The sequence below is a fragment of the Capricornis sumatraensis genome, chromosome 4, assembly GCF_032405125.1.
Source record: "Capricornis sumatraensis isolate serow.1 chromosome 4, serow.2, whole genome shotgun sequence".
Lineage (NCBI taxonomy): Eukaryota > Metazoa > Chordata > Mammalia > Artiodactyla > Bovidae > Capricornis > Capricornis sumatraensis.
In genome coordinates, this window is record NC_091072.1 from 21,352,143 (window position 1) to 21,377,025 (window position 24,883).

A 24,883-nucleotide genomic window follows, 5' to 3' on the forward strand; every position below is an offset into this window, starting at 1 on the left:
CTTTTCAAACTAACATGTTATTGTTAAGCACACACACACACACACGCACGTGCACACATGTTGACAGAAAGTGCTTTCAGCAACACCTTGACGCCTTCATGCTCCCAGGTCCCCAGATATTAGCATCCTCTCTCCCGGCCTCTCTCCTTTCCTTCCTTGGCTCACAGTATTAAGTTTAAAAAGTGGGAGACAGAATTATATTCAGTTTTCTCCCAATTTACTTCTATCTACAGTAATGAGAAAAATGTTACTGTTTATGAAGGAAAAAACAGGACAAACTCACATAGTAACAAGTGATCTTCTAGTAGAACATGGCTGATAGAGTTTACTTTTCCATTATCTAGGTAGATAATCCGCATCTCGTATGATAAGCTGTGTATTGCCCTATTTTTGGCTAAAAACATGCACACTGTCCACCCATCAAGAGCAGTCACTTGGAGACCTGGGTTGGTGCTTCCAGGATCGCAGAAATACACTCTGGCTGGTAAAACTTCTGCCCAGAAGTTTTCCTCTGCCCAGATCTTTTCTGATCACATGTAATGGTCAAAGCATATCCCATGGCTTTGCCTGAATCAAGCTGGGTGGAGAAGTGTTATCCTAGTTACACACCCAGAACAGGAAAACCAAATATCTGTGACCTATTACTGAGCACCCTGTGGCTAGAAGCAAGAAGCACTGATGTTTCTCTGTTTGGTCCTCTATCCACGGGAAACACACCAAGCCACTGACCCCTCCTACTAGCTTCCTAGCCCTTTCTCTCCCCGCTTCTGCTCTCCAGGGAACCACTTTCCACTGCACTTGAAATCCAAACTAGTTCTTGGATGCGCAGGGCATCACTTTCTGTGACTTATTCTTCCTTTCAAGTTTGTCAGCATGCAGATTAGGAGCCTGGCTAAAGCAAACCCCACATCCCTAGCTTCAGCTGGAGCCCTACGCTAGTGCTGTAGTACCAGTCTTATTAGCTTAGTCATAGGACCAAATTCACAAGGAATCTGCATATATGTAGAGTGCAGGAAGGGCTTCCCAGTTTGTATTAATGGTAAAGAACCCACCTGCCAATGCAGGAGACTTAAGAGATGCAGGTTCCATCCCTGGGTCAGGAAGATCCCTGGAGAAGGGCATGGCAACCCCTCTGGTATTCTTGCCTGGAGAATCGTATGGGTAGAAGAGCCTGGCGGGCTTCAGGCCATAGGCTCACAAAGAGTTGGACATGACTGAAGCAACTTAGCATATACACACGCACACAGAACAGTAAACATAAACCCACAGAGTGTCAAGAATGTCAAATTGGATGGCCCCAGCTCTGCAAATCAATTTCACAGTCAGCTACATATTCTGCAGAATATAATCTTAAGTGTAAAATACAACAAAATGGATTTATACTGTTCACATGCTTTCAAACAGCTCTTTGAAGTTACTTGTTTATGATAGAAGCTGGGCAACGTTGGGGAAGAATTACAGAAAGGTCTCCATGTGGTGCTCTTCAAATACTACAGATTCTGAGCTTGCAGATGGAGCCAGCTTGAAGGGAATCAAGCTCATGTTGATTGTCACTTTATCAGTGTGTGTGTGTGCTCAGTTGCTAAGTTGTGTCTGACTCTTTGCGACTTCCTGGACTGTAGCCCACCAGGCTCCTCTGTCCATGGAATTCTCCAGGCAAGAATACTGGAGTGGCTTGCCATTTCCTTCTTCAGGGAAATCTTCCTGACCTAGGGATCAAACCTGGGTCTCCTACGTTTGCAGGCTGATTCTCTACCACTGAGCCACCCGGGAAGCCCTTAACACTGGCACGTGCAATAAAGCAAAACGTATTTGTTCTATAGTTCTCAAGACTGTACTGCCTAATTGATTCCTTAAGGGGGGACAATTTTAAACAAACCTAAGTCTACTGAGATTTTGATCACAGAGAAAAGCATTCAGTGTTTGGGTTTTTCCTCAAGTGTAGGCAGTTATAGGCAGCCATATGTTTACTTTGTATTCTAGTTGAGGGTGTAATATAAGCTGCTTCAGTTTGGGTGGAAGTTTTGTCAGACATCACAAATGAGATTTGTACTCTCTTAAGAGTTGCCAGATTTTTTGCAGGGACTGTGGGCAGGCCCATAATAGTTGAGGATAAAGTGAAAAGTAAAAATCACAAAGTCGTGTTTGACTCTTTGCGACCCCATGGACTATGCAGTCCATGGAATTCTCCAGGCCAGAATACTGGAGTGGGTTGCCGTTCCCTTCTCCAGGGAATCTTCCCAAACCAGGGATCTAACCCAGGTCTCCCACAATGCAAGCAGATTCTTTACCAGCTGAGTCACCAGGAAAGCCCAAGAATACTGGAATGGGGATCTTCCCAACCCGGGAATTTAACCAACGTCCCCTGCACTGCAGGCAGATTCTTTGCCAATTGAGCTATCAGGGAAGCCCATTAAGGATAACCTACTGTTAACTTAAGAGTAAATCCTGAAAAGCTCTTCCTTGCAGTGAAAGGAATGATGGAATGAGAATATCATCATTCTCATCATTTGAGAATATCACCATTCATGAAATAGAGTGAAAGTCTGCCATTTGCAACAACGTGGATATTATGCTTATAATACTCAATGAGAGTATTATGCTTAGTGAAATAAGTCAGACAAGGAAAGATAAATACCATGAGATTTCACTTACACGTGGGATCTAAAAAATTAAACAAACAAATGTACATAACAAAACACACAAAAAACAGACTCACAGATAGAAAGACCAAACTAGTGGTTAACCCACTCCAGTATTCTTGCCTGGAGAATCCGATGGACAAGGGTGCCTGGCGGCTGCAGTGCTTGGGGTCACAAAAGAGTCAGACACGACTGAAGCAACTAAACAACACAGTGGTTAACAAGAGGGAAAGGGGAGGGGCAAGGTAAGGCTATGGAATTAGAGATACAAGCTATGTATAAAACAGATAAGCAACAAGGTTACACTTTAGCACTGGGAAATACAGTCATTATTTCATAATAACTTTAAAAGTATAATCAATAAAACACTGAATCACCATGTTATAAACCTGAAACTAATATAGTACATCAACTACACTTCAGTTAGAAAGAGTCATCAATGGATTGGACGCTGAAGGTGGTGAGCAAGGACTTCGCTGGTGGTCCAGTGGTGAAGACTCCAAGCTCCTGCTACAGGGGGAGTCGGTTCAATCCCTGGTCGGGGAACTAAGATCCTACATGTCATGTACGGTGGCCAAAAAAATTAAAATAAAAAAAATTGGTGAGTGAGATTATGGAAACAATATTTACATGGTCTTTAAGTATCTCTCATCAAGATATTTCTTAAATACAAGGTGGAAGGTGGGCACCTTACAGTGGGGTAACTCCTCAGATGCCATCTGAGCCAAGTGCCTTCTACTCCCCAGAGTGACAGAGACCAGGGAGTCGGGGGTGGAGGGAATACAGAGGCTGGCCAAGGACAGCACCTTCTCTTGCCACATTCCCATCTGCAAGCTTGTGGGTGTGCAGGGTCCCCTCTTCCCACATTCCCCAGGTTATTCTCTTACCCTCCGTACTCAGAGTCCACTCTGGTTCTTTCTTACTTTGTTCATTTATTGAAGGTCTGCTGTGTGCCAACTACTGGGGACTCGGCATTAAATAAGATAAGCCCTTGTTACCTAGGCTCTTCCAGTCAGGGCTACAGGAAAAAAAAACACCTAATAGACTTCAGCCCTCAGTAACCACAGAGGACGCATGGGATGCGAGAGGACAGGGGGTGGGACTCAGCCAGCTGGTGAGCAGCAGTAGGGCCAAGTGAGTTCTTCAGTGATTAAAAATACTTTAATACTGATCGGTACAAAGTCACGGTCTGAGCCCTGGCCGCTGCCCTGGGATATCCTCACTCACGTGCCACAGGAGAATAATTAAAAGGCCAAACCCTAAACAAACAGAAGCCTTGAAGACCTGCTCTTCTACTCTCCCCACTCCTTTTTATTTAAAATTGTTTTCTGTTAAATTTTCGGCTGCGCTGGCTCTTCACTGCTGCCTGCAGGCGTTCTCTAGTTTCAGTGAGTGGGGGCTACTTTCTAGCTGCGGTGCAAGGGCTTCTCACTGTTGCAGAGTCTGGGCTCCAGGCCGCACGGGCTTCAGGAGTTGTGGCACATGGGCTAAGTTTCTCCACTGCATGGGATCTCCCCAGACCAGGGACCAAGCCTGTGTCCCCTGCACTGGCAGGTGGGTTCTTATCTATTGCACCATCAGGAAAGTCCTCTTCACTGCTCTCTGATTGCCCTTATCCTGCATGGGAGGTCAGAGAAGTCCTTCTGGAAGAGGTGATGCTTGGGCCAAGAATAAATAGAAGTTAGCCAGGTAAGGCACAGAATCTGTACCAGCCCCTGGATGAGAGAGGATGCATCAAGTCTGAGAAACCCCGGGTCACTAAGTATGACACGTGCCCCGATGCTGGGGAAGGAAGGTGAGAAATCGCTGCAAGAGGTAAGTGAAGGCCAGATCAGAAAGAGCCATGGATACCCTCCTGAGACACCCGGCCTTGAGCAGACAAGCCATAAAATGCCTTTGAAGAAGTCTAAGATAGGGAGCAATGGCAACCCACTCCAGTACTCTTGTCTGGAAAATTCCATGGGAGGAGCCTGGTAGGCTACAGTCCATGGGGTCGCTTAGAGTCCGACACAACTGAGCGGCTTCACTTTCACTTTTCACTTTCAAGCATTGGAGAAGGAAATGGCAACCCACTCCAGTGTTCTTGCCTGGAGAATCCCAGAGACGGGGGAGCCTGGTGGGCTGCCATCTATGGGGTCACACAGAGTCAGACACGACTGAAGCGACTTAGTAGCAGCAGCAGCAAGATAGGGAGCAGCACAGTTTTATGGTTTTAGAAAAACACTTGTGGCATAACTGAAGGAAAGAGACTGAAGGGACCAAAAAAAACATTTACAGGTGGTTGAAGTAATTGAAACAAGAAATGAGGTCTTTTCTAAAACAGAATCAGTAGGATGTGAAGAAAATGGTTGGAATCCGAAGACATTCAAAAGGTAGAATCAATCGGACTTTGTGATTGGACCGGAGTTGCAAAATGCATGCTATAAAATTTTAATCTCTTTAGCATCCAAGAGAAGAGCTTTATCCAAAGTGAACCACTGCTAAGACCTTTGTATATGTTTCCAAAATTAAGGCCTCATCTTGCACAGAAACACATTACAGTTAGCTCATTCCCAAATGACTGTTTTCTGAAGATGTACAGCTAAGAGCGATGCATCTGCTAGTCTTTCGACAATGCTGGTGAGGTTCCGGTGAAGGCTGTGTACTTTGCAGTTTGTAAGAGAGGGAGGGGGCATATGTATACCTCTGATTGATTCATGTTGATGTTTGGCAGAAAACAACACAATTCTGTCAAGCAGTTATCCTTCAATTAAAAAGTAAGTAATTTTAAAATAAAAACACCATAACCTTGGCAGTCGTAAGTTCCCATTTTAGGAAACTTGCATCTCCATCAGCCATTCCCGGTGCCCACTCTGAACCGCATCCCCTGGCACGGCCCCACTCTCCCCAGGATGGACCATGCAGCCGCCCAGCTGGAGAAGCAGCACGTGCATGATGTGTACGAGAGCACCGCACCCTACTTCAGTGACCTGCAGAGCAAAGCCTGGCCCCGCGTCCGCCAGTTCCTCCAGGAGCAGAAGCCAGGCAGTCTCATCGCCGACATAGGTAACCCGGGCAGGGCCACACAGTCTGATGTGTATATACTCCGTGCCTTTCCTTTTCAGATTCATTTTTCATCTCTGTTCTAACCGGAAGTCTGAAACTGTGTCCTTGGCATGTCAGCACCTAGAATATTCACTTTATAGCAGAAATTCATGAGGTCACACGAGAAAGTAGAAAAGTTCCCCAAATCTACATTTAGACAGAAGCAGTCTTCTCAGAGCCTTTGTGCATATCCTTTCACAAATCAACCCGACCTTGGCTGAATCTGCCTGGACTGAAATGGCCGCTTGTGAGTCTGACCATTTTAAATGTAGATTCCTTCACATGTGGGAGGACAGTGTTTTGGTGGCTCACCTTGAGGGGCTTCCACGCCTTCTACAGAAAAGCCAGAATTGTGTATATAAAAGAGGTTCTATCTGGCATCCCTGGTGGCTCAGACAGTTAAGAATCTGCCTGCAAAGCAGGAGACCTGGGTTCGATCCCTGGGTCAGGAAGCCCCCTGGAGAAGGGACTGGCTATCCAGTCCAGTATCCTTGCCTGGGAAATCCCATGGACAGAGGAGCCTGGAGGGCTACAGTCCGTAGGGTCGCAAAGAGTTGGACACAACTGAGTGACTAATATACACTCACAAGAAGCCCTATCACCTCTTAAGAATCTCAGGAATTCCTTCCCTTAACTATTCTGTAGGTGTTTTATTATTAGAACATAAATTGGATTATATCTTCATAATCCCTGATTTGCTGGGAAGTTTTCGGCTCAGTAGGTTTTGGAATCTAGAAGTGTAGCCCCGGCCCAGGAGAGCTCAGGTTAAGTTTTAAGACAAGGTATGATTCCACTGGAAGCATTCCCACCTAAATCTGCTCTCTAGCAACTGCATGCACACAGGACCTGTATAAATCGTAAGTCTGGAGTCACAAGTTCCGTTTAATTTGACATTCAGTCAAAATGCTGGTGAGAGAAATAGATGTGCCCAGGGCTTTCAGCTTGTTAAAGATGGTGCGAGCAGGGTAGAATTCGAAGAAGGGGTACATATCATGTAGAAGTGGAGAATCTTTAAAAATATCTCTATCGTGTTAACTTAAAAAAAAAAAAAAAACTGGTTTCAGAAGATGCGGTGGGTTTGGAACTCTTACCACTCATAATATAAGCAAAGTACCAGGATCTTAAATCAATTGGGATGAAAAGGTTTGGAGACAACAGAATGTATTCGCTACTTTCTCATGAAAAAAGGTGCGTGTTAGTTGTTCAGTCGTGTCTGACTTTCTGCGATCCCATGGACCGCAGCCCACCAGGCTCTTTTGTCCATGGAATTCTCTAGGCAAGAGTACTGAAGTGGGCAGCCATTCCTTCTCTGGGGGATCTTCCCAACACAGGGATTGAACCTGGATCTCCTACATTGCTGGCAGATTCTTTACTGTCTGAGCTACCAGGGAAGCCTGATTATATCTTACATCAAAAATTCCAAATGGAGCAAAGATTTAAATATAAGAAAATAAAGTGATTAAAGGGCTAGAGGACGACTATGTTATTTTAAAAAATATTTTCAAAAGCCAAAGGCATCTCCATGCATGACACAAGTCAGAAACCATGAAAGAAAATACAATTGATTGTCGTCATTTACAGAAGTCAGATTCTATAAAGCTCCTGTGAACCCAGAATTAGTGAACACTGAATTGGCACCCCAAGGGGAAATACAGGATTAAGTTCCTATGAGCCTGTGGTCACAAAACTGGTCAACACCTAATCTTGTTTCATGTGTGTTTCTGTTTAAAGACACTCATGCACTGTCAGTACAGGCTCTGGCATTACAAATAAACATCAGCAAATAGATGCGCATGCAAATACTGATCTGTGAGTAAGGAAGATTGACTGCATTTAGTATTTTTGACTGCATAAAATTTAAAAGGTTCTACAAGGCAGAAATCTAGACATAAATATAAGGGAAGTAAAAAACCAAAATCAAACTAGGTAAAACTAAGTGCAGCATACCTGATAGAAAAAAAAAAGTAATTTTCTTAATCAACAGAACTTTCTTCAGAGTCAGTATGAAAGACCAATATGATGAAACCATATGAGTAAACAGTCTGAATATTAGGGGAATACAAATTGCTTAAATTTTTTTGATAGGTAATCCATTTAAATGGCTTAGTAACAAAGGTACATAAAAATGTATAGTGAGAATTATCTTCCCATGCCAGCTCCCAGCACCAAGTAACCATCAGAGGCACTATGCTCTTAGCTTCTTGTTTACTCTTGAGAAACTTCACATAAATATAAGCATATCTGTGCACGTAAGTATGTGCCTGGGTAGCCTTACCTTTTTCAATTACACAAATCAGTATGTTATACACAATACAGCTAGCTTTTGTCTCTTTGTATATTGAGATCAAAAGAATCCCCCTGGAATGCAGGAGACACAGGAGATGTGGGTTTGATCCCTGAGTCAGGAAGGTCCCCAGGAAAAGGGAATAGCAATCCACTCCAGTATTCTTGCCTGGAGAATCCTGCGGACAGAGGAGCCTCGCAGAGTACAGTCCAAAGGGTTGCAAAGGGTCGGACGCGACTCAGCACAGCACAGCATAGTGTTTGTTCTATAGCTATTGAGTATGAAAAGCTGCATAGCTTTCTATGCTAGTAACACCACACCAACAGCTATGTATGTTGTTTGCTACATTTTGCTACTACGAATTACAGCACAAATAACATTCTTTAAGTATCCCTGTGCAAATCCATTTAGTAAATTTTGTGTGCTCAGTAGCTCAGTCCTGTCCCACTCTTTGTGACCCCCATGGACAGTAGCCCACCAGACTCCTCTGTCCATGGAATTTTCCAGGCAAGAATACTGGAGCAGGTTGCCATTTCCTTCTCCAGGGGGTCTTCCCAACCCAGGGATCGAAACTACGTCTCTTGTGTCTCCTGCACTGGCTAGCAGATTCTATACCACTGCGCTTGGAAATCCAAATGTTATTTTATTCATCTGCATCTTTTGATTTTTATGTTATTTATAGTTTTTTACTACTCAATAAATAGTAGGATTAATTATACAATGAAAGATAAGTTAAAAATAAAATTGAAATTAAGAAAAATCAATAAAAAGGAAAGAATCCAAAGGGATTAGTAGAGGAAAGGAAGGAGAACAACACTGTTAGTCACTCCGTTGTGTCCGGCTCTTTGTGACCCAACGGACTGTTGCCCTCCAGGCGCCTCTGTCCATGGGATTCTCCAATCAAGAACACTGGAATGGGCTGCCATGTCCTACTCCAGGGCATCTTCCCAACCCAGGGACTGAGCTTGTGTCTCTCACACTGCAGGCGGATTCTTTACCACTGAGCCACCAGGGAAGCCCACAGAACAAGAGAACTATCCTCCGAAGGAAATACTTTTTCGTTCTCGGTTTTCCACTTAGTTAAAAAAATCAAGTCTATGCTGGCTAATTTGACTGGTATTTAGATTAGCAATTTGTAATTAATGATTTGGGCTTCCCTCACAGCTCAGTTGGTAAAGAATCCACCTGCAATGCAGGCGACCCCGGTTTGATTCCTGGATTGGGAAGATCCCCTAGAGAAGGGATAGGCTACCCACTCCAGTATTGATGATTAATAAAACTTTGCATAGGTAACAAACATGCAAGGTAACTGGGCTCCAGTTGCCCACATGGGGATGCTATGCTATGCTGTTTTAGTGGTGCAACTGTTTATTGGCTAAATTCTATTAAGCACATCAATCACCCTGTTCCCCAGCAAAGCTGATCTGCTGAGGTGTACGATGATGATTCCTGAACTATGTCTTCAGGGAGGGATCAGGAATGAAGGGAGAGCAACTGTGTCTAATTATAAAGAGCACTGAAGATTCAAAGATAGCAGAATGAAAGTACCTTTAGGAAATACTGTAGCTTGTACAATGAAGGCAACCTTTTCCTGAAATGGGCTACTAACTTAAGGCCATTAGAAGAGGGTACATGCCAGGGATAAGCTGGGAGAGTGGGACTGACATATACACACTACTGTATGCAAAGTAGGGAACTAATGAGAACCTGCTGAGAAGAGCACAGGGAGCTCTACTCAACAATCGGTCATCACTGATGAGGGAACAGAACCTGAAAAGAAGAGGGGATATATGTGTATGTATAGCTGATTCACTTTGCTGTACACCTGAAACTAACACAACATTGTAAATCATCTGTATTCTGACAAAAAATAAATAAAACAGAACCATATTTGGCTAGCCAATCCCTTTCAGCATAACCTTATCCTTATATATAAAACTCACATTTCTCTCAACTCAACAAAGTCTTAAACTGATAAATTATGAATACAAATAGACTATAATATTTAAAAAGAACATGGTACATGGTGGGTGTTCTTCGGCTTAAAATCTTTACTTTGATTAGTTTAGAAGCAAAATAAAGACCAGAGCTATATTCCTTTCTGTGCAAGGTGACCTTTTTACCTGACATCAGAGACAACTATCCTAACAGTATTGAGATTTTTATTTTTGTACACATAACTAAAACTAATTTTTCAATAATCAAAGTTCCTTTTTGCCTTTTAACTCTCAATTATTTTCCCCATATTCTGCGGTCAGACTTATTTTGCTAAGTCATTCTCTAATTACCATTTCTTCTCTGAGTCAATAAAAATTTAGAGCTCCTACTAAGGGGCAGGCACCATGCCTACAGAACAAAACATATTCCCTCATCTCTGACTTCAAAAGGTTTAGGAGAAATAAATAGGCTGTATTCTTCCTTTTCCCAAAGGAAAAGAGAATTCTCTTTCAGATAAGGTCTTAGCCAAAAAGAAAAGAAAAGGAAAAAAAAAAAAAAACACTTCAATTTTAAAAATGTAGCTCTTTCTGCAAACTTCAGAGGGAACATTCAGATTAATTATTTCTAGCAAGTACTTACTCACCATGGGCCAAAACATCTTGCTGAACTGAGGTAATTATCTGTTTTCTTCCTGAGCTCTACTGTGGTGCAGAATACGGAATAGAGGGGGACGGAAGCACGCAGACACCTGCTATTGTTGCTCTGCAGTACTACAGGAGGTTATCATTTAATGAGATTTTGTAAAGGAGCATGACTGCTGTGTACAGGAGCTGCCGAATCAAAAGCGTTCTGATTTACTTCTTGCTTGTTTAAGATAATGGGGTGACTAGGCTTGGCAGTATTCTTCATTTCCTCATTAGGATAAAATCTCCCCTCTCTAGCACCTCCAGTTCTGCACTCAGGAAACAGATAATTGCCCTGTATTCAGGAGTCCCATTACTATCTTCAAAAATGAATGCCATGTTGGACGAACTGGGAGGGCAGCACAGACCTACATACACTATGATGTGTAAAATAGAGAGCTAGTGGGAAGCTGCTGGATAGCTGAGGGAGCTCAGCTCGGTGCTCTGTGATGACCGAGAGGCTGGGGGTTGGAGGGAGGTCCAAGAAGGAGGGGATATGTGTATACTTATAGCTGACTCACTTCGTTGTACAGCAGAAACTAACACAACATTATAAAGCAATTCAATAGGTATTCAGAACCAAGAAAGAAAAAAGAATGCTGTTAGAAATGAACATGAGGGAATTCCCTGGTGGTCCAGGGGTTAGGACTCGGTGCTCAGGGTTCAATTCTGGTCAGGGAACTAAGATCCCTGCAAGCAGAACAGCACAGCATCCCCACCCCCACCCCCACCCCCCCCACACACACCAAGAAATGAATATGGGATAGATCAAGGGCATCAGGAGCACTGGAAACCCTTCAGGAGACTATAAGATCCAAGAGGACCTCAGTTTCCTCATTGCTACCAGATGCTCTCTGAACACATCCCTCTAGCTCTAATATCTCATGAACCTGTTTTTATTAGTATCTTGGAAGTAATTTCCCCTTTTATTTTTCTAAATGTATCCCCTGAGCCAGTTCAAAACAGCAGAAAAATTTACAAGGTTATTTTTCTTAAAATATGAGCATCATCTTTGAAATGTTCGGGATTTCAATTTTAAAATACTTTATGGATTATATTTTCCCCATGATTGCTCTCACACATTGGATCCTTTTTCTCAAAAGCATTCTTAGGGAGTATGGCTATGACATCTAAAATATTTCTAAGACGTCAGTCATTTAGACTGAAATAATAAAGCTGGAAATCTTATTTTCTATTCACAAGCTCTCCACTGTCTCAGCTGGCATTGGTGAATCTTAATTATGTTTTTAGTGTCTCATATAATTTTGATTAGCTCCTATTAAGGAGTTATCATCGAAGAGTGTTGTGATGTATTTCAAAAGCAGCAACTGAATCATCTTTGAATAGTGGTAGGTATCTTTCAGGCAAAAAAATATACAGCTAATGCCAGTAGGCAGGGATATAAGCTCTACTGAGATCTTTAAATATTTCTGAAAAAAAGAAATAGATGATATGTCTGCGCTAGAACAGAATACTAGACACTAGACCATGGAATGTTTTGTTTCAAGGTGACCGTTTCTTTATGTCACTAGCTTCTTCAGCATAATATCAGGGAAATCTGACTGATCTAAATCTAGGCGCTGTGTGAACCTAGAATTATCTGGGTCTCTGGCACTGGAAAGCAAATGTCAAAACTGGTTTATTTAAGAAAAAATAGTTCTTTGTTAGAGGACTTCCCTGGTGGTCCGGTGGTTGAGAATCTGCCTGCAAGCACAGGGGGCGCAGGTTTGATCCTTGGTCCAGGAGGACCCGACAGGCCGCAGGGCAAGTCATCAGCGCTGAGCCGCTGCTCTAGAGCCCGGGAGCTGCAACGAGAGAGGCCAGCACGGTGAGAGGCCAGCACACGGCAACGAAGACTGGCCCCCACTCTCCGCAAGCGGAGAAAGCCTGCGCTCAGTGACAAAGAGCCAGCACAGCCATAAGTGGACAAATAAAGAAGTTTTTTAAAAATAAACTTACAAGAGCTAGCACTGACAACAGACTGCATAAAAAGATACTGAAACCCTTTTTTTCATTCAAATTTTAAGTTTCTGAAAGGCCCGTTCCATTGTATAACTTATTTTATAAGCTGTTATAGAAATTGAAAAGTTGTTACATAGCGGCAAGTTGTAAGAAGTTTTGATAACACAAGACTAAATGCCCAGAACACATAAATCTAGAGAAATATGTATGTGAAAGTAACTTATAAACAGACTGGACCCTATCACTAGAATACTAGGGAACTGTTATTATTAATAATAGGATCAGCAATAATAGCACTACTATTATTAATAATAGTATTAATGATATTATATATTATTAAAATTTATTATAATTATAATATAATATAAAATTATATTATATTCATGATAAAATTATTATTATAATAAAATATTATTATGTTATTATTATTAAATAATAATACTAGGAACTATTACTATCTGCTGGGGGCCACCTGACATTTCTTGCTTGTGCTAGGGAACTTGTACTAGGGAACTATTATTATTAATAATAGTTAAGATTAACAATAATATCACTACTATTAATAATACTATTAATAATGTATATTATTATAATATTTTGTTATAATTATATTATAATATATTATAAATATAATATAAAATGCTATTATATTTATTATGAAATTATTAAATTTTATTATAATAATATTGTTATATTATTATTATTAAATAATAATACAAATAATATTACTATCTGTTGGGGGCCAGCTGACATTTCTTGCTTGTGCTATCATGTTAAGAAACCCCTATGGACATGACCTTATTCAGTCAGTTCAGTTCAGTTGCTCAGTCGTGTCTGACTCTTTGCGACCCCATGAATCTCAGCACGCCAGGCCTCCCTGTCTATCACCAACTCTCGCAGTTCACTCAGACTCACGTCCATCAAGTCCATGATGCCATCCAGCCATCTCATCCTCTGTCGTCCCCTTCTCCTCCTGCCCCCAATCCCTCCCAGCATCAGAGTCTTTTTCAATGAGTCAACTCTTCGCATGAGGTGGCCAAAGTACTGGAGTTTCAGCTTTAGCACCAGTCCTTCCAAAGAAATCCCAGGGCTGACCTCCTTCAGAATGGACTGGTTGGATGTCCTTGCCGTCCAAGGGACTCTCAAGAGTCTTCTCCAACACCACAGTTTAAAAGCATCAATTCTTTGGCGCTCAGCTTTCTTCACAGTCCAACTCTCACATGACCTTATTAAATAGTCAATAAATAATATTTCCTTTTCCTATTTCCATCTCCTTTTCTCTATGTATGAACACATCCATGCTCTCTGAAGGCTCTTCATCTGCCTGCCTGCAATCCATGCTGGGGGTTCTGTCTTGGTTGGTGAGACCTCATTTTATTGCACTTCCCAGATACTGTGTTGTGTTTTGCACCAACTGAAGGTTTGTGGCAACCTGGCCTTGAGCAAGTCTACTGGCGCCATTTTTCCAAGAGCATGTTCTCACTTTGTGTCTCTCTGTCACATTTTGGTGATTCTCCCTGTATTTCAAACCCTCCACCAGAAGAAACACTTACACCTTGCTGAAGGCTCAGATGATGGTAAACATTTTTCAGCAATACCCTATTTAAAAAATGAGGTATGTACATGGTTTTTGTAGACTTAATGCTGCTGCATGCTGAAAAGACTGCAGTGTAAACACCATTTTTAAATGCACTAAGAGGCCAAAAAAATGTCACGTGACTCACTTTATTCCAACACTGCTTTAATGCCATGGTCGGGAATGGAACCCGCAATATCGCCAAGGTTGGCCTGTATCAAGTTATTGCTATTCCCTAAGACAAAGTATGGAGAAGGCAATGGCACCCCACTCCAGCACTCTTGCCTGGAAAATCCCATGGATGGAGGAGCCTGGTGGGCCATAGTCCACGGGGTCACACAGAGTTGAACACAACTGAAGTGACTTAGCAGCAGCAGCAGCAAGACAAAGTAACTGGTAGTATTGCATTTTCCACTAAGGATAGCGTGTAACACAGATTTTTCTCTTACAGGTTGTGGGACTGGAAAGTATCTGAAAGTGAACAGTCAGGTACATACCCTGGGCTGTGACTACTGTGCACCATTGGTCGAGATTGCCCGGAGCAGAGGCTGTGAAGTCATGGTGTGTGACAACCTTAACCTCCCCTTCAGGGATCAGGGCTTCGATGCCATCATCTCCATAGGTGGTAAGGCAACCCCATCACAGGGTCGCTCTTCACCGTGAGAATAATGTTACCTGGTTGAGGACACTCTCACAACTCAACATCCATTCTTTGTAGAAAGATCCATGTAATTCATTTAATCTAATTTTTAAAAATATATTTCAACTGAATTATTTAATTTTAAGTGTACTTACAGTGGTACATGAGATTCTTTTATCTAGTTTAACCTTCAAACTGTTGCTTTCCTCTTTTGGATGACTCATTCCAGTTTCTTCCACTTATGAATGACAAACTATTAGGGCTGTACTCATTGAAAACAGTACTTTGCTCTACTGAAATGAAGCCAGCTTCTTACAACATGAAGTAGATCTCTAGAAGTCATACTACTTTTTTCAGCCCACAAGTGTGGCCTTTACTAGCAGAATATTCTAAGAGTAATGCACTGACTGTCACTGGAAGGATGTCACCAACCTGCCACTCATGGTACAGAAGTCTCTGGGGAAGACAGGCCCGCCTGGTCACAGGCTGCCCTGGTTTTACATTGCCCCCCTGTTCTCTCACTGTCAGAGATCATTCAAAAATCTAGGGAATACACCAGTCATATTCTCCCAACAAGTGTGCCCATAAAATACACATGCCAAAAATGAAAAGAAACAGCAAAAATCCATGCCTGAGGTATGTACAGATCGGGCTCATTTTCCTAGAGGAGGAAATGGCAACCCACCCCAGTATTCTTGCCTGGAGAATCCCATGCACAGACAAGCCTGACAGGCTACAGTCCATGGAGTCGCAAAGAGTCAGACACAACTGACTGATCACAAGGCTCATTTTACCCAATACATGTATTCCTGAAACCTAGTATGTTGCTCATATTTAAATATGCTAGGGAATCATGCTATGTAAGGGAATATTATGCCAAATTCTTTTCCAAAGTGAGAAATCTTGTGCAAGGCAAAGTATTTCCTCCAACACACTTTTAAAATAATTAACATATTTGAATATAACAAGCTTTATCAAAGCAAAGTGAATCTGTACAAAACTGACTGCTAGCTATTAATAAAGATACAGAATACGACTATTTGCTCTCTCCTGAAATAAACAAGAAATCAATTTATTAACACTAGTTGGGGACTGTATATTTGCAAAGTGAGGGGATGCAGACCTGGATGTCATGACCTTGGAACCAGTTAGGACTGGCAAGAGGTGGTTGCCATGGAAACCTGCTCTTTGACAGCCCTGCTTCTCTGCTTTTGAAACTGTTAACTCCATTTGGTTGTAAGAATTAAGAGAAGGGATTCTTGTTGAACCAAGAAACATTACACTGTCCTCTGAATCTTCAGTAGGAAGTTTTTGGTTTGGTCACGCCACCTGAAGAACTGGAAACTGCAGAGAGGTCAGAGAAGTGCTCGCTCTTCTTTTGCTTACGTTAGTTGTAGAGTTTCTGCGGCCAGCTACCTACAAACAGGCTGTGCTGCTGAACCACTGCTGGTGCGTGGGACTACTGACCAACTTTGCTCTTTCAGAAAATGCTCCATGTTGTACATTGTTGAGTCCTTCTTTTCGGTCAGCTGAAGTCTCTTGCCTGAAGAGGAGATGAGAACAGCTGGCTGCCATCTTCCAGTGAAAAATGCTTCCTTCAGTGGAAACCCAGCATATGTTTTTATGAACTGTGGTCATTTTCCAGTTAGTTTTTACATTTAGAACTAGGGGAAATTTCACTAAACTGTCTCTCCTATGTCCATATAGATTTACTTCCCTATTTAGAATATGTATGTTGGCATTTCTTGCTTAACATGAAGAAATATATTTTTACTATTTTTAAATACATAAATATATATTTTCCATGTCTCTTAATAATAATATGAGAGGGTAGGCATCAAACCCAATTATACATTCCTTATGTTTTACTGACAGATAACAAAAAGAAACAGTCTTTCTACTTACTTTTAGAATAGAATGATAAAATTTTTATAAAAGTTTGTCCATATATTCAAATGGTGTAAACCAACTTTTCATGTCGGTGGTTCTCAAATTGAGATTATACTGTACCCCACTCTCAGGGGATATCTGTCAACGTTTGGAGGCATTTTTGGTTGGCACAACTGAGTATTGTATGCTCAACTGTTGTCTACTTGGTCCCCACTGCCTTGCAATAAAGAATTACCCAGCTTGTTTAAAAATGCCAATAGTGCTGAGGTTGTAAAATTCTGCTTCATACTAAACCCATAGATTCTGAATAATTATAGTCAAATGAGACACACCTGAAAAACTAAATAACAATACATCATAAAATACCAAGATATAACAGGACTTTTAAGATGACTACATGTAACCTCATATGATTCTGGAATCCAATCGCTGAATTCAACCTACCCATGTGTTCAATCAACACCCTATCCTACAGGAAACATACACCAAGTGCTACTTTTGCCTTTAAATTATGATTTTTAAACAACAAGGGACTTTTCTATTCTTTAAAATTCAACACAGTTTCCTGACATTGATAATTCATATAAATACATCTTTAAGTCCCACTTATTTACAATGTTTCTTAACAGAATATGTGTGTACAGGCATGTATAATACATTTTATATGTATTATGTTTCTTTTTCTGAAACATCTGGCTTAAAAGCTACTTAGTATTATATGTTAAATCTATAAAAGATTCAGATATTTCCTGGGTGAAATTATGGTATTAAAATGGATTATCACATAAGCAATATTAAGGAATGAAAAGTATAAAGATATTCTTCCTTAAAAACAAAACTTCTGAAGCCAAGAATCCTAAAATGTTGAAGGCCTATAAAGTCTGCTAAAAAGACACTACTGTATTAAAATCATCCTATTTTAATGGTGTTTTTCCCCTCTCACAGTCAAAACACAAGAATACAGTCAATTCTAATTATTCACAGAAGTTATCTTCTATAATGTCCTGTGAACACTGAATTAACAAATACCAAACCATTGCTCCCAGGGGAAATACAGGATTAGGTTCTTGTAAGCCTCTGGTCACAATATTTTTTGTCAATTAGTCAACAGAGAAATCATGAACAAAAACACAAAAATGCAAAACACACGGCACTAAATAGACCGTGAAGAGGACACTTGCTGGCACTGCCGGAGCGGAGACAGAAGGCGGAGCAGCTCCTCCTCAGGCCCCAGCTGGGAACATGTGCCTGAGGACGCTCAGCTTCTTGGTTGTTCTATGCACGTCAAGGAATGACCACAAAAATGCTGAGCATGCAGAGTTCTGAAGTTATAACATATTTTAGTGAGTGGGCGAATCTGTGGACACAGAATCCACAGGTGACAAGGATCAACTGCGTTTAAAAAACACACCCACGGAAGCTTCAGGGTGAATTAGGTGCAAGCCATGGGAGATATTAACGACCAGGGGTAGTCACAGATCTGAATGTTAGTGCTCGCCTAAGTCTGACTCAATCCTGACTTCCCTGCCCCCTTTCGGCTCATTGACCGAGACACTACTCAAGAAGTGTAAGCTTGGGGCGTTACTTTCTGGTGGCCCAGTGGTTAAGATTCTGCACTCCCAATGCAGGAGGCCTGGGTTGGAGCCCTGGGTGGGGAACTAAGATCCCATAGGCCCTGCTTGCTGCATGGTGTGGCCAAAAAATAACAAAAATTTTAAAAGACGTCAATAAATTTTTTTAAAAAAAGAGTGTACGCTTTCAAACTGAACTTTGCAAAGGGCTCATTCTTCAGTGTCACTAGCCTGACACCTAGTGAAGTAAAGTGATCAGCCAACGATCACAAAGCCGGTCACTGCTAGATCCAGGACAAAATACGCTGGTGTCTTGTTCTCTAAATACATCTGAGGGTTTCCCTGGTGGCTCAGTGGTAAAGAATCCGCCTGTCAATGCAGAAGACACAGGTTCAATCCCTGATCTGGTAGGATCCAACATGCCAGGGAGCAACTAAGCCAGTGCACCCAACTACTGAGTCTGTGCTCTAGAGCCCGGGAGCTGCGACTACTGAGCCCGTGGGTCACAACTACTGAAGCCGCAAGGCCCGGAGCCTGTGCTCTGCCACAAGACCACCACAATAAGCAGCTTGCGTGCTGCAACCAGAGGGTAGCCACAACTAGAGAAAAACCCATGCAGCAACCAAGACCCAGCACAGCTGTAAATAAATAACTTACATGCATTTGAACCTCGTGCCTCTAGGTGTCTGCATGGCATAGTAAGAGAAACCAGGGTTTGTGCTCTGCTGATGGGAAAGCAAACCTGACTGGGAACAACACAAAGTGTACCTCTTGGATAATCTCGCTTTGACAGCTCTCTGTGCCGTGTAAACTAAAGAGATTTATTTGTACTTCTGCATTATGCTAAGGCTACAGGCACTGTTTCACCCGCTCTGCACTCACATCTGAGCAGCAATGTCCAGACTCTCTTTAGAGCCAATTTCCCACTCCAGCATTCTTGCCTAGAGAATCCCAGGGACAGAGGAGCCTGGTGGGCTGCCGTCTATGGGGTCGCACAGAGTCGGACACGACTGAAGCAACTTAGCATGCATGCATTATGCTAAGGTTACAGGCACTGTTTCACCTGCTCTGTACTCACATCTGAGCAGCAATGTCCAGACTCTCTTTAGAGCCAATTTCCTACCTGAAATAAGTGATAAGCTTGTGTGAGGAAAAATAATGTGATGTTTCTTCTTGACACACTGTGATTAAACTCTAGGAGCTCACAGACTGCTGCTGCTGCTGCTAAGTCACTTCAGTCGTGTCCGACTCTGTGAGACCCCACAGACAACAGACAAGTACTTTCTAAATACTGTTTGATAAAAATGCATCTAATAACCCCCCTAAGACTAGATACAGGCAATCCCACTTGACTCTCATTTTAACTTGCAAAGAACTGCAAGTAAAACAGTGACCTGTAAGCTGCTTTTTCTTAAGTAAATACAATTTCATATTATATTAACATTATGAAAAATTATAAGGAATCATTTGGTCTGGAGGTTGGACGGCTTACCTTAGCATTTTCTAAACAGAAATTTTTTTTAACATTTTCTCTACTTACACTTGCTTGATTAACTTATTAACCAACTGTATTAATCAACCAATGGTATCAATCTTAATAACAATGACTGGCTCAGATGGTAAAGCATCTGCCTACAATGCAGGAGACCCGGGTTCAATTTGTGATGCTTCAGAAGTACAAATCATTCATTAAAACAACAAGTTATTTCATAGAATTCTACTAGGGAACATTTACCTAACTTAGGGTTAGCTCTCCCTTTCAAATTTTATTAATTCACACTGGTCATTTTTCTGGCTAACAAAATTCACAGGATTCTAGAACTGGAAGAGGCCTTACAGATTGTTCATTCTAGGTGTCTTCTTATACATGAAGAGACAAAGTCCAGAGAAGTTAAATAATTGTCCAAGATTCAGTTCAGTTCAGTTCATTTCAGTCGCTCAGTCATGTCAGACTCTTTGCGACCCCATGAATCCCAGCACGCCAGGCCTCCCTGTCCATCACCAACTCCTGGAGTTCACTCAGATTCGCATCCATCGAGTCAGTGATGCCATCCAGCCATCTCATCCTCTGTCGTCCCCTTCTCCTCCTGCCCCCAATCCCTCCCAGCATCAGAGTCTTTTCCAATGAGTCAACTCTTCACATGAGGTGGCCAAAGTACTGGAGTTTCAGCTTTAGCATCATTCCCTCCAAAGAAATCCCCGGGTTGATCTCCTTTAGAATGGACTGGTTGGATCTCCTTGCAGTCCAAGGGACTCTCAAGAGTCTTCTCCAACACCACAGTTCAAAAGCATCAATTCTTTGGTGCTCAGCCTTCTTCACAGTCCAACTCTCACATCCATACATGACTACTGGAAAAACCATAGCCTTGACTAGACGGACCTTTGTTGGCAAAGTAATGTCTCTGCTTTTGAATATGCTATCTAGGTTGGTCATAACCTTTCTTCCAAGGAGTAAGCGTCTCTTAATTTCATGGCTGCAATCACCATCTGCAGTGATTTTGGAGCCCAAAAAAATAAAGTCTGACACTGTTGCCATGAAGTGATGGGACCGGATGCCATGATCTTCGTTTTCTGAATGTTGAGCTTTAAGCCAACTTTTTCACTCTCCTCTTAGAGGCATATCTCATTTTATTGTACTTTGCGGACACTGCATTTTTACAAATGGAAGGTTGGGGCAACCTTGCACTGAGCCTGTTGTCTATTGGCACTGTTCTGGCAACAGCGTTTGCTCACTTTGTGTCCCTGTGTCACATTTTAGTAATTCTGGTAACATTTTCAACTTTCTCATTATCATTATCTTTGCGTGGTGACCTGTGATCTTGGGTGTACTGCTGCAAAAAGATTATGACTTACTGAAGGCTCAGGGGATGGTTAGCAGTTTTTAGCAATATTTTTAAATTAAGGTACATATGTTGTTTTTTAACACATAATGCTAGTGCACACTTAACTGATTACAGTATAGTGTAAATATCACTTTTATATGCACTGGGAAACCAAGAATTCGTGTGACTTTATTCATTCCAGTAGTCTGGAAGCAAACCCACAGTATCTCCAGGGTCTGCTGATATAGGAAACAAAGTTAAAAATTATGCTTCTCCTGAAACCAGGTCTGCGCTATTTCTACCATCTGCCCAAGCTGCAGGAAATAAGAAGTACTTACCACATGTCAAGGGCTTCTCAGGTGACAGTGGGAAAAGAATCCACCTGCCAATGCAGGAGATGCAAGATATGCAGGTTCAATCCCTGGGTTGGGAAGATCCCCTGGAGGAGGAAATGGTAACCCACTCCAGTATACATCAAAAATGCATCACTGTTATACGGAAAATACTAGTCTATAAATGTGTAGACTAGCATTTATATAGAAAATACTAGTCTATAAATGTGTATACACACTGAGATCCAGTTTCTTCTTTTTCAGTCATACATCATTTTTCTACAAAACAAAGAAGAATCAGAGCCATAAAAGAAATGGCCAGGGTCCTGGTTCCTGGGGGCCAGCTGATGATTTATGTTTGGGCCATGGAACAGAAGAACCGGCACTTTGAGAAGCAAGATGTGCTTGTTCCCTGGAACAAAGCCTTGTGTTCCCAACCCCTCTCGGAATCCGGCCAGCCGGGGAGAAAGCAGCCGTGTGGGCGCCCAGAAAGAGGCCATCCCTACCACCCACCCTGCTCCGCCTGCCCCTGTTCCGTGTGTTTTGAGGGGCGCTGCAACTCGAAGCGGTCCCACAGTGTGGACTGCGACTCTGTTCTGGCTGGCACCTGCTGTGCAAATATTTCCAAGGAAGGCGAGGAAGAAAACGGATTCTATAACACACTGGGGAAATCGTTTCGCTCCTGGTTTTCCTCTAGATCTCTGGATGAATCCACTCTGAGGAAGCAAATTGAAAAAGTGAGACCCCTGAAAAGCACAGAAAGCTGGGCCAATAGCACAATATCCATCCAGCCTTCAAGACACTCAAGTTTCGACTTAGGTCATCCAGAGACTTTGTCAGCAGGAGAACAAAATTTAGATGAGGAAGTGTTTGTGGAGCCGTCTCAAGGACCTCTGGAGTGGCTGAGGGTGCCCACCACATGCAAACAGCTAAACGGAGACCATCCCGGAGTCATAAGGAGAAACGGAGATGGGAATTTTCTGGGTGGCACCAATGCTAAGGAGAGCTGCGTGGATGAAGATAACTTAGAAGAAAGCACCACTTCTGGTAGTAAATCATGGAGGAGGATTTCTGCAGCAGATTCCACAGACTCCAACCCAGGGGACGCCATTTCTGTCGAAGAACAGCAGCCCAACGTTTTGGATTCCAGAGCCTTTATGCGTTACTACCACGTGTTTCGAGAAGGTGAGCTCTGTGGCCTGCTGAAGGAGAGTGTGTCGGAGCTCCATATTCTGAGCTCTGGGAATGACCATGGCAACTGGTGTGTCATTGCAGAGAAGAGGGAGAGCTGTGACTGATGGGATCATCTCAGACACGCCCTCCAAAAGAGGAACCCCGTTCTTCTCACCGGGTTTGTGATGTGATTCCTGGAACTGGCATCCAATGTTGTTATTTGGTCTGCGTTTAATCCATTTAGATTCTGGTCTGTAGAGACTATGAATTCAGCATCTTTTCAGTCAAGCACAGTGCTTGGCTATCTAAAGCATCTGACAAAGTCTTTGTGGTTAAAGGTTAATAGAAGAGATCTGAAGAAACACTAGAACATGAACTCCAATATGGGCGAATTGCCCCAACAATACATGTGTACCTGTTTTTCAGTATTATATTGTGATTTCAAAAGATTCTGCATTTAAGTATACCTTGTAAAAACATCATTTGTATGCAGTAAGGGGGTAATTCCTAGCTCTAGTTATAATTTACCGCTGCACAAATGTGATCAATGATTTCATGGCCAAGGCCTTGCTTCTGCTTAAAGTCTTTAGAAAGGTGAGAGATAGTGGAGAGAGACAAGCAGGGTTCTGAGAACTTTTCTAAATGATAAGCGAACTTGCTTCGAGGTAAGTAAATAACAAGGTTTCTGATGTTGCCCAGAAGGCTTTTAAAGGCACTGTCAGCATACCGAGTAGATATGTGGGCACTAGAAGACGTTGCAAGTCATCCAGGAGGAATTTTTCCAACCTTATTAGAAGCAGGAGTATCCAGTCACGGAAAGTCCAAGACTGACTAATGAATTTTCATCTGGGAATGATGCTTTTCTTATGCACTGAAGGGATATTTAGAAAATAAAAATCTGGTTGAAGCAGCATTTTATGTTGGTTCTCGATACACGTAGATCATTAAGGTACAAGATATTTGGACTTGGTGGAGGGCTAACTATTGGATTTTAAAAAATAATATCTGGGCATTTATCCTCTTGAAAGGGACTACATTTTAATGGTTGTAGTAAGAATTTAGACAATCAAATCTTACTAACTAAAGGTTCAGTTTCTGCCACTTTATAGACAAATGGATAGGTGGGCACTGCCTGATCACCACATCTGTCTACTTTTAACCATGGATCTGTTTATATCCATGTCGTGGATACTGAGACATAGCTATGATTAGGCAAAGCAGGCATGAGTTGACCCAGGAATACAGTCTCAGACAGTTCCTTAAGAGGAGAGAATCAACACTTGACAAAGCCTTTTTACTGTATGGGCTACTGTAAACCTGGAGGATACCCAATTCTTGTTTTGCTTTCCACTGAAATCACTACAATAGTATAACTTTTTCTCTTCAGTGATTGTGCTCTAACTAAAAATACTGATGATACTTTCAAAGAAGTTTAAAGTGTTATTTTTAATGTGCATCTGAAAGTACTGAAGTTTATTACTCTCTTGGCTTCAAAATAAGATTGTGTCATCACCTTTTCGGTTGATGAGGTTGTTGGGTGGAAATGAGATCTATGATTTGTATTGTTCTGCACACAGTCTGCATTAGAGGGATGATAAAAACAGACATAAAAGTGGAATATAAATTAAAATTTAATTTAATGTCTTCCATTTCTTAAATGAGGATATTAAGCCATGAGTATAAGTGGGGTTTTTGTTGGAAAGAAATGTTCTCAGAGTCAGAGACATTCTTACAATTAAGGCTTGATGACCCTTCTATTATGAGTGGATTTTTCCTCTCCTTGAAGTCTGTTGTCACATACATCTTCATTACCAGCCTTGCTGCTTGAAATCTGTTTATAAAGCCATGGCTTTCTGGGAGGAAAGCCACCATGTAAGTTCCACCACGTATGCGGAACTCAGATCATTAGACAGCGCCAGAAAAGCTTTGAGCAAACCTTTATGTGCAACCTCCTACACACACACACACACACACACACACACACCACTTTGTATAAGCTAACTCTCTAGAATGGTTTTTGAGAGAGGAATATTTTCATATAATTTTGATTTGACAAGATATAAATAAAAAAACACTAATACTACCAATCTTTCAGTCTTCAACTGCTGAGCACAAAGATTCTATTCATCCAGACTATTTTGTATGCAAACAACTGACTTTCCAGTTGATAATCTCTCTTTGTTATATTCATGTGAGAAACACTCTTAAATCTTACTTCTGTCTTTGGAGAGGTATGTATACACACACACACACACACACACACATGTGTGTGCTAAGTCACTTCAG

At 41.8% G+C, this 24,883-nt stretch overlaps 1 protein-coding gene across 1 annotated transcript; it reads left to right on the plus strand.

Annotated features, from left to right (window-relative positions):
- The first annotated feature begins 5,533 nt into the window (after positions 1-5,533).
- TRMT9B (tRNA methyltransferase 9B (putative)) lies at positions 5,534-23,682 on the plus strand. Its single transcript, XM_068971808.1, has 3 exons — positions 5,534-5,687; positions 14,621-14,794; positions 21,689-23,682. Exons 1-3 carry the CDS (start codon positions 5,534-5,536, stop codon positions 22,720-22,722), a joined length of 1,362 nt encoding a protein of 453 aa, XP_068827909.1. The 3' UTR covers positions 22,723-23,682.
- Positions 23,683-24,883: the final 1,201 nt, after the last annotated feature.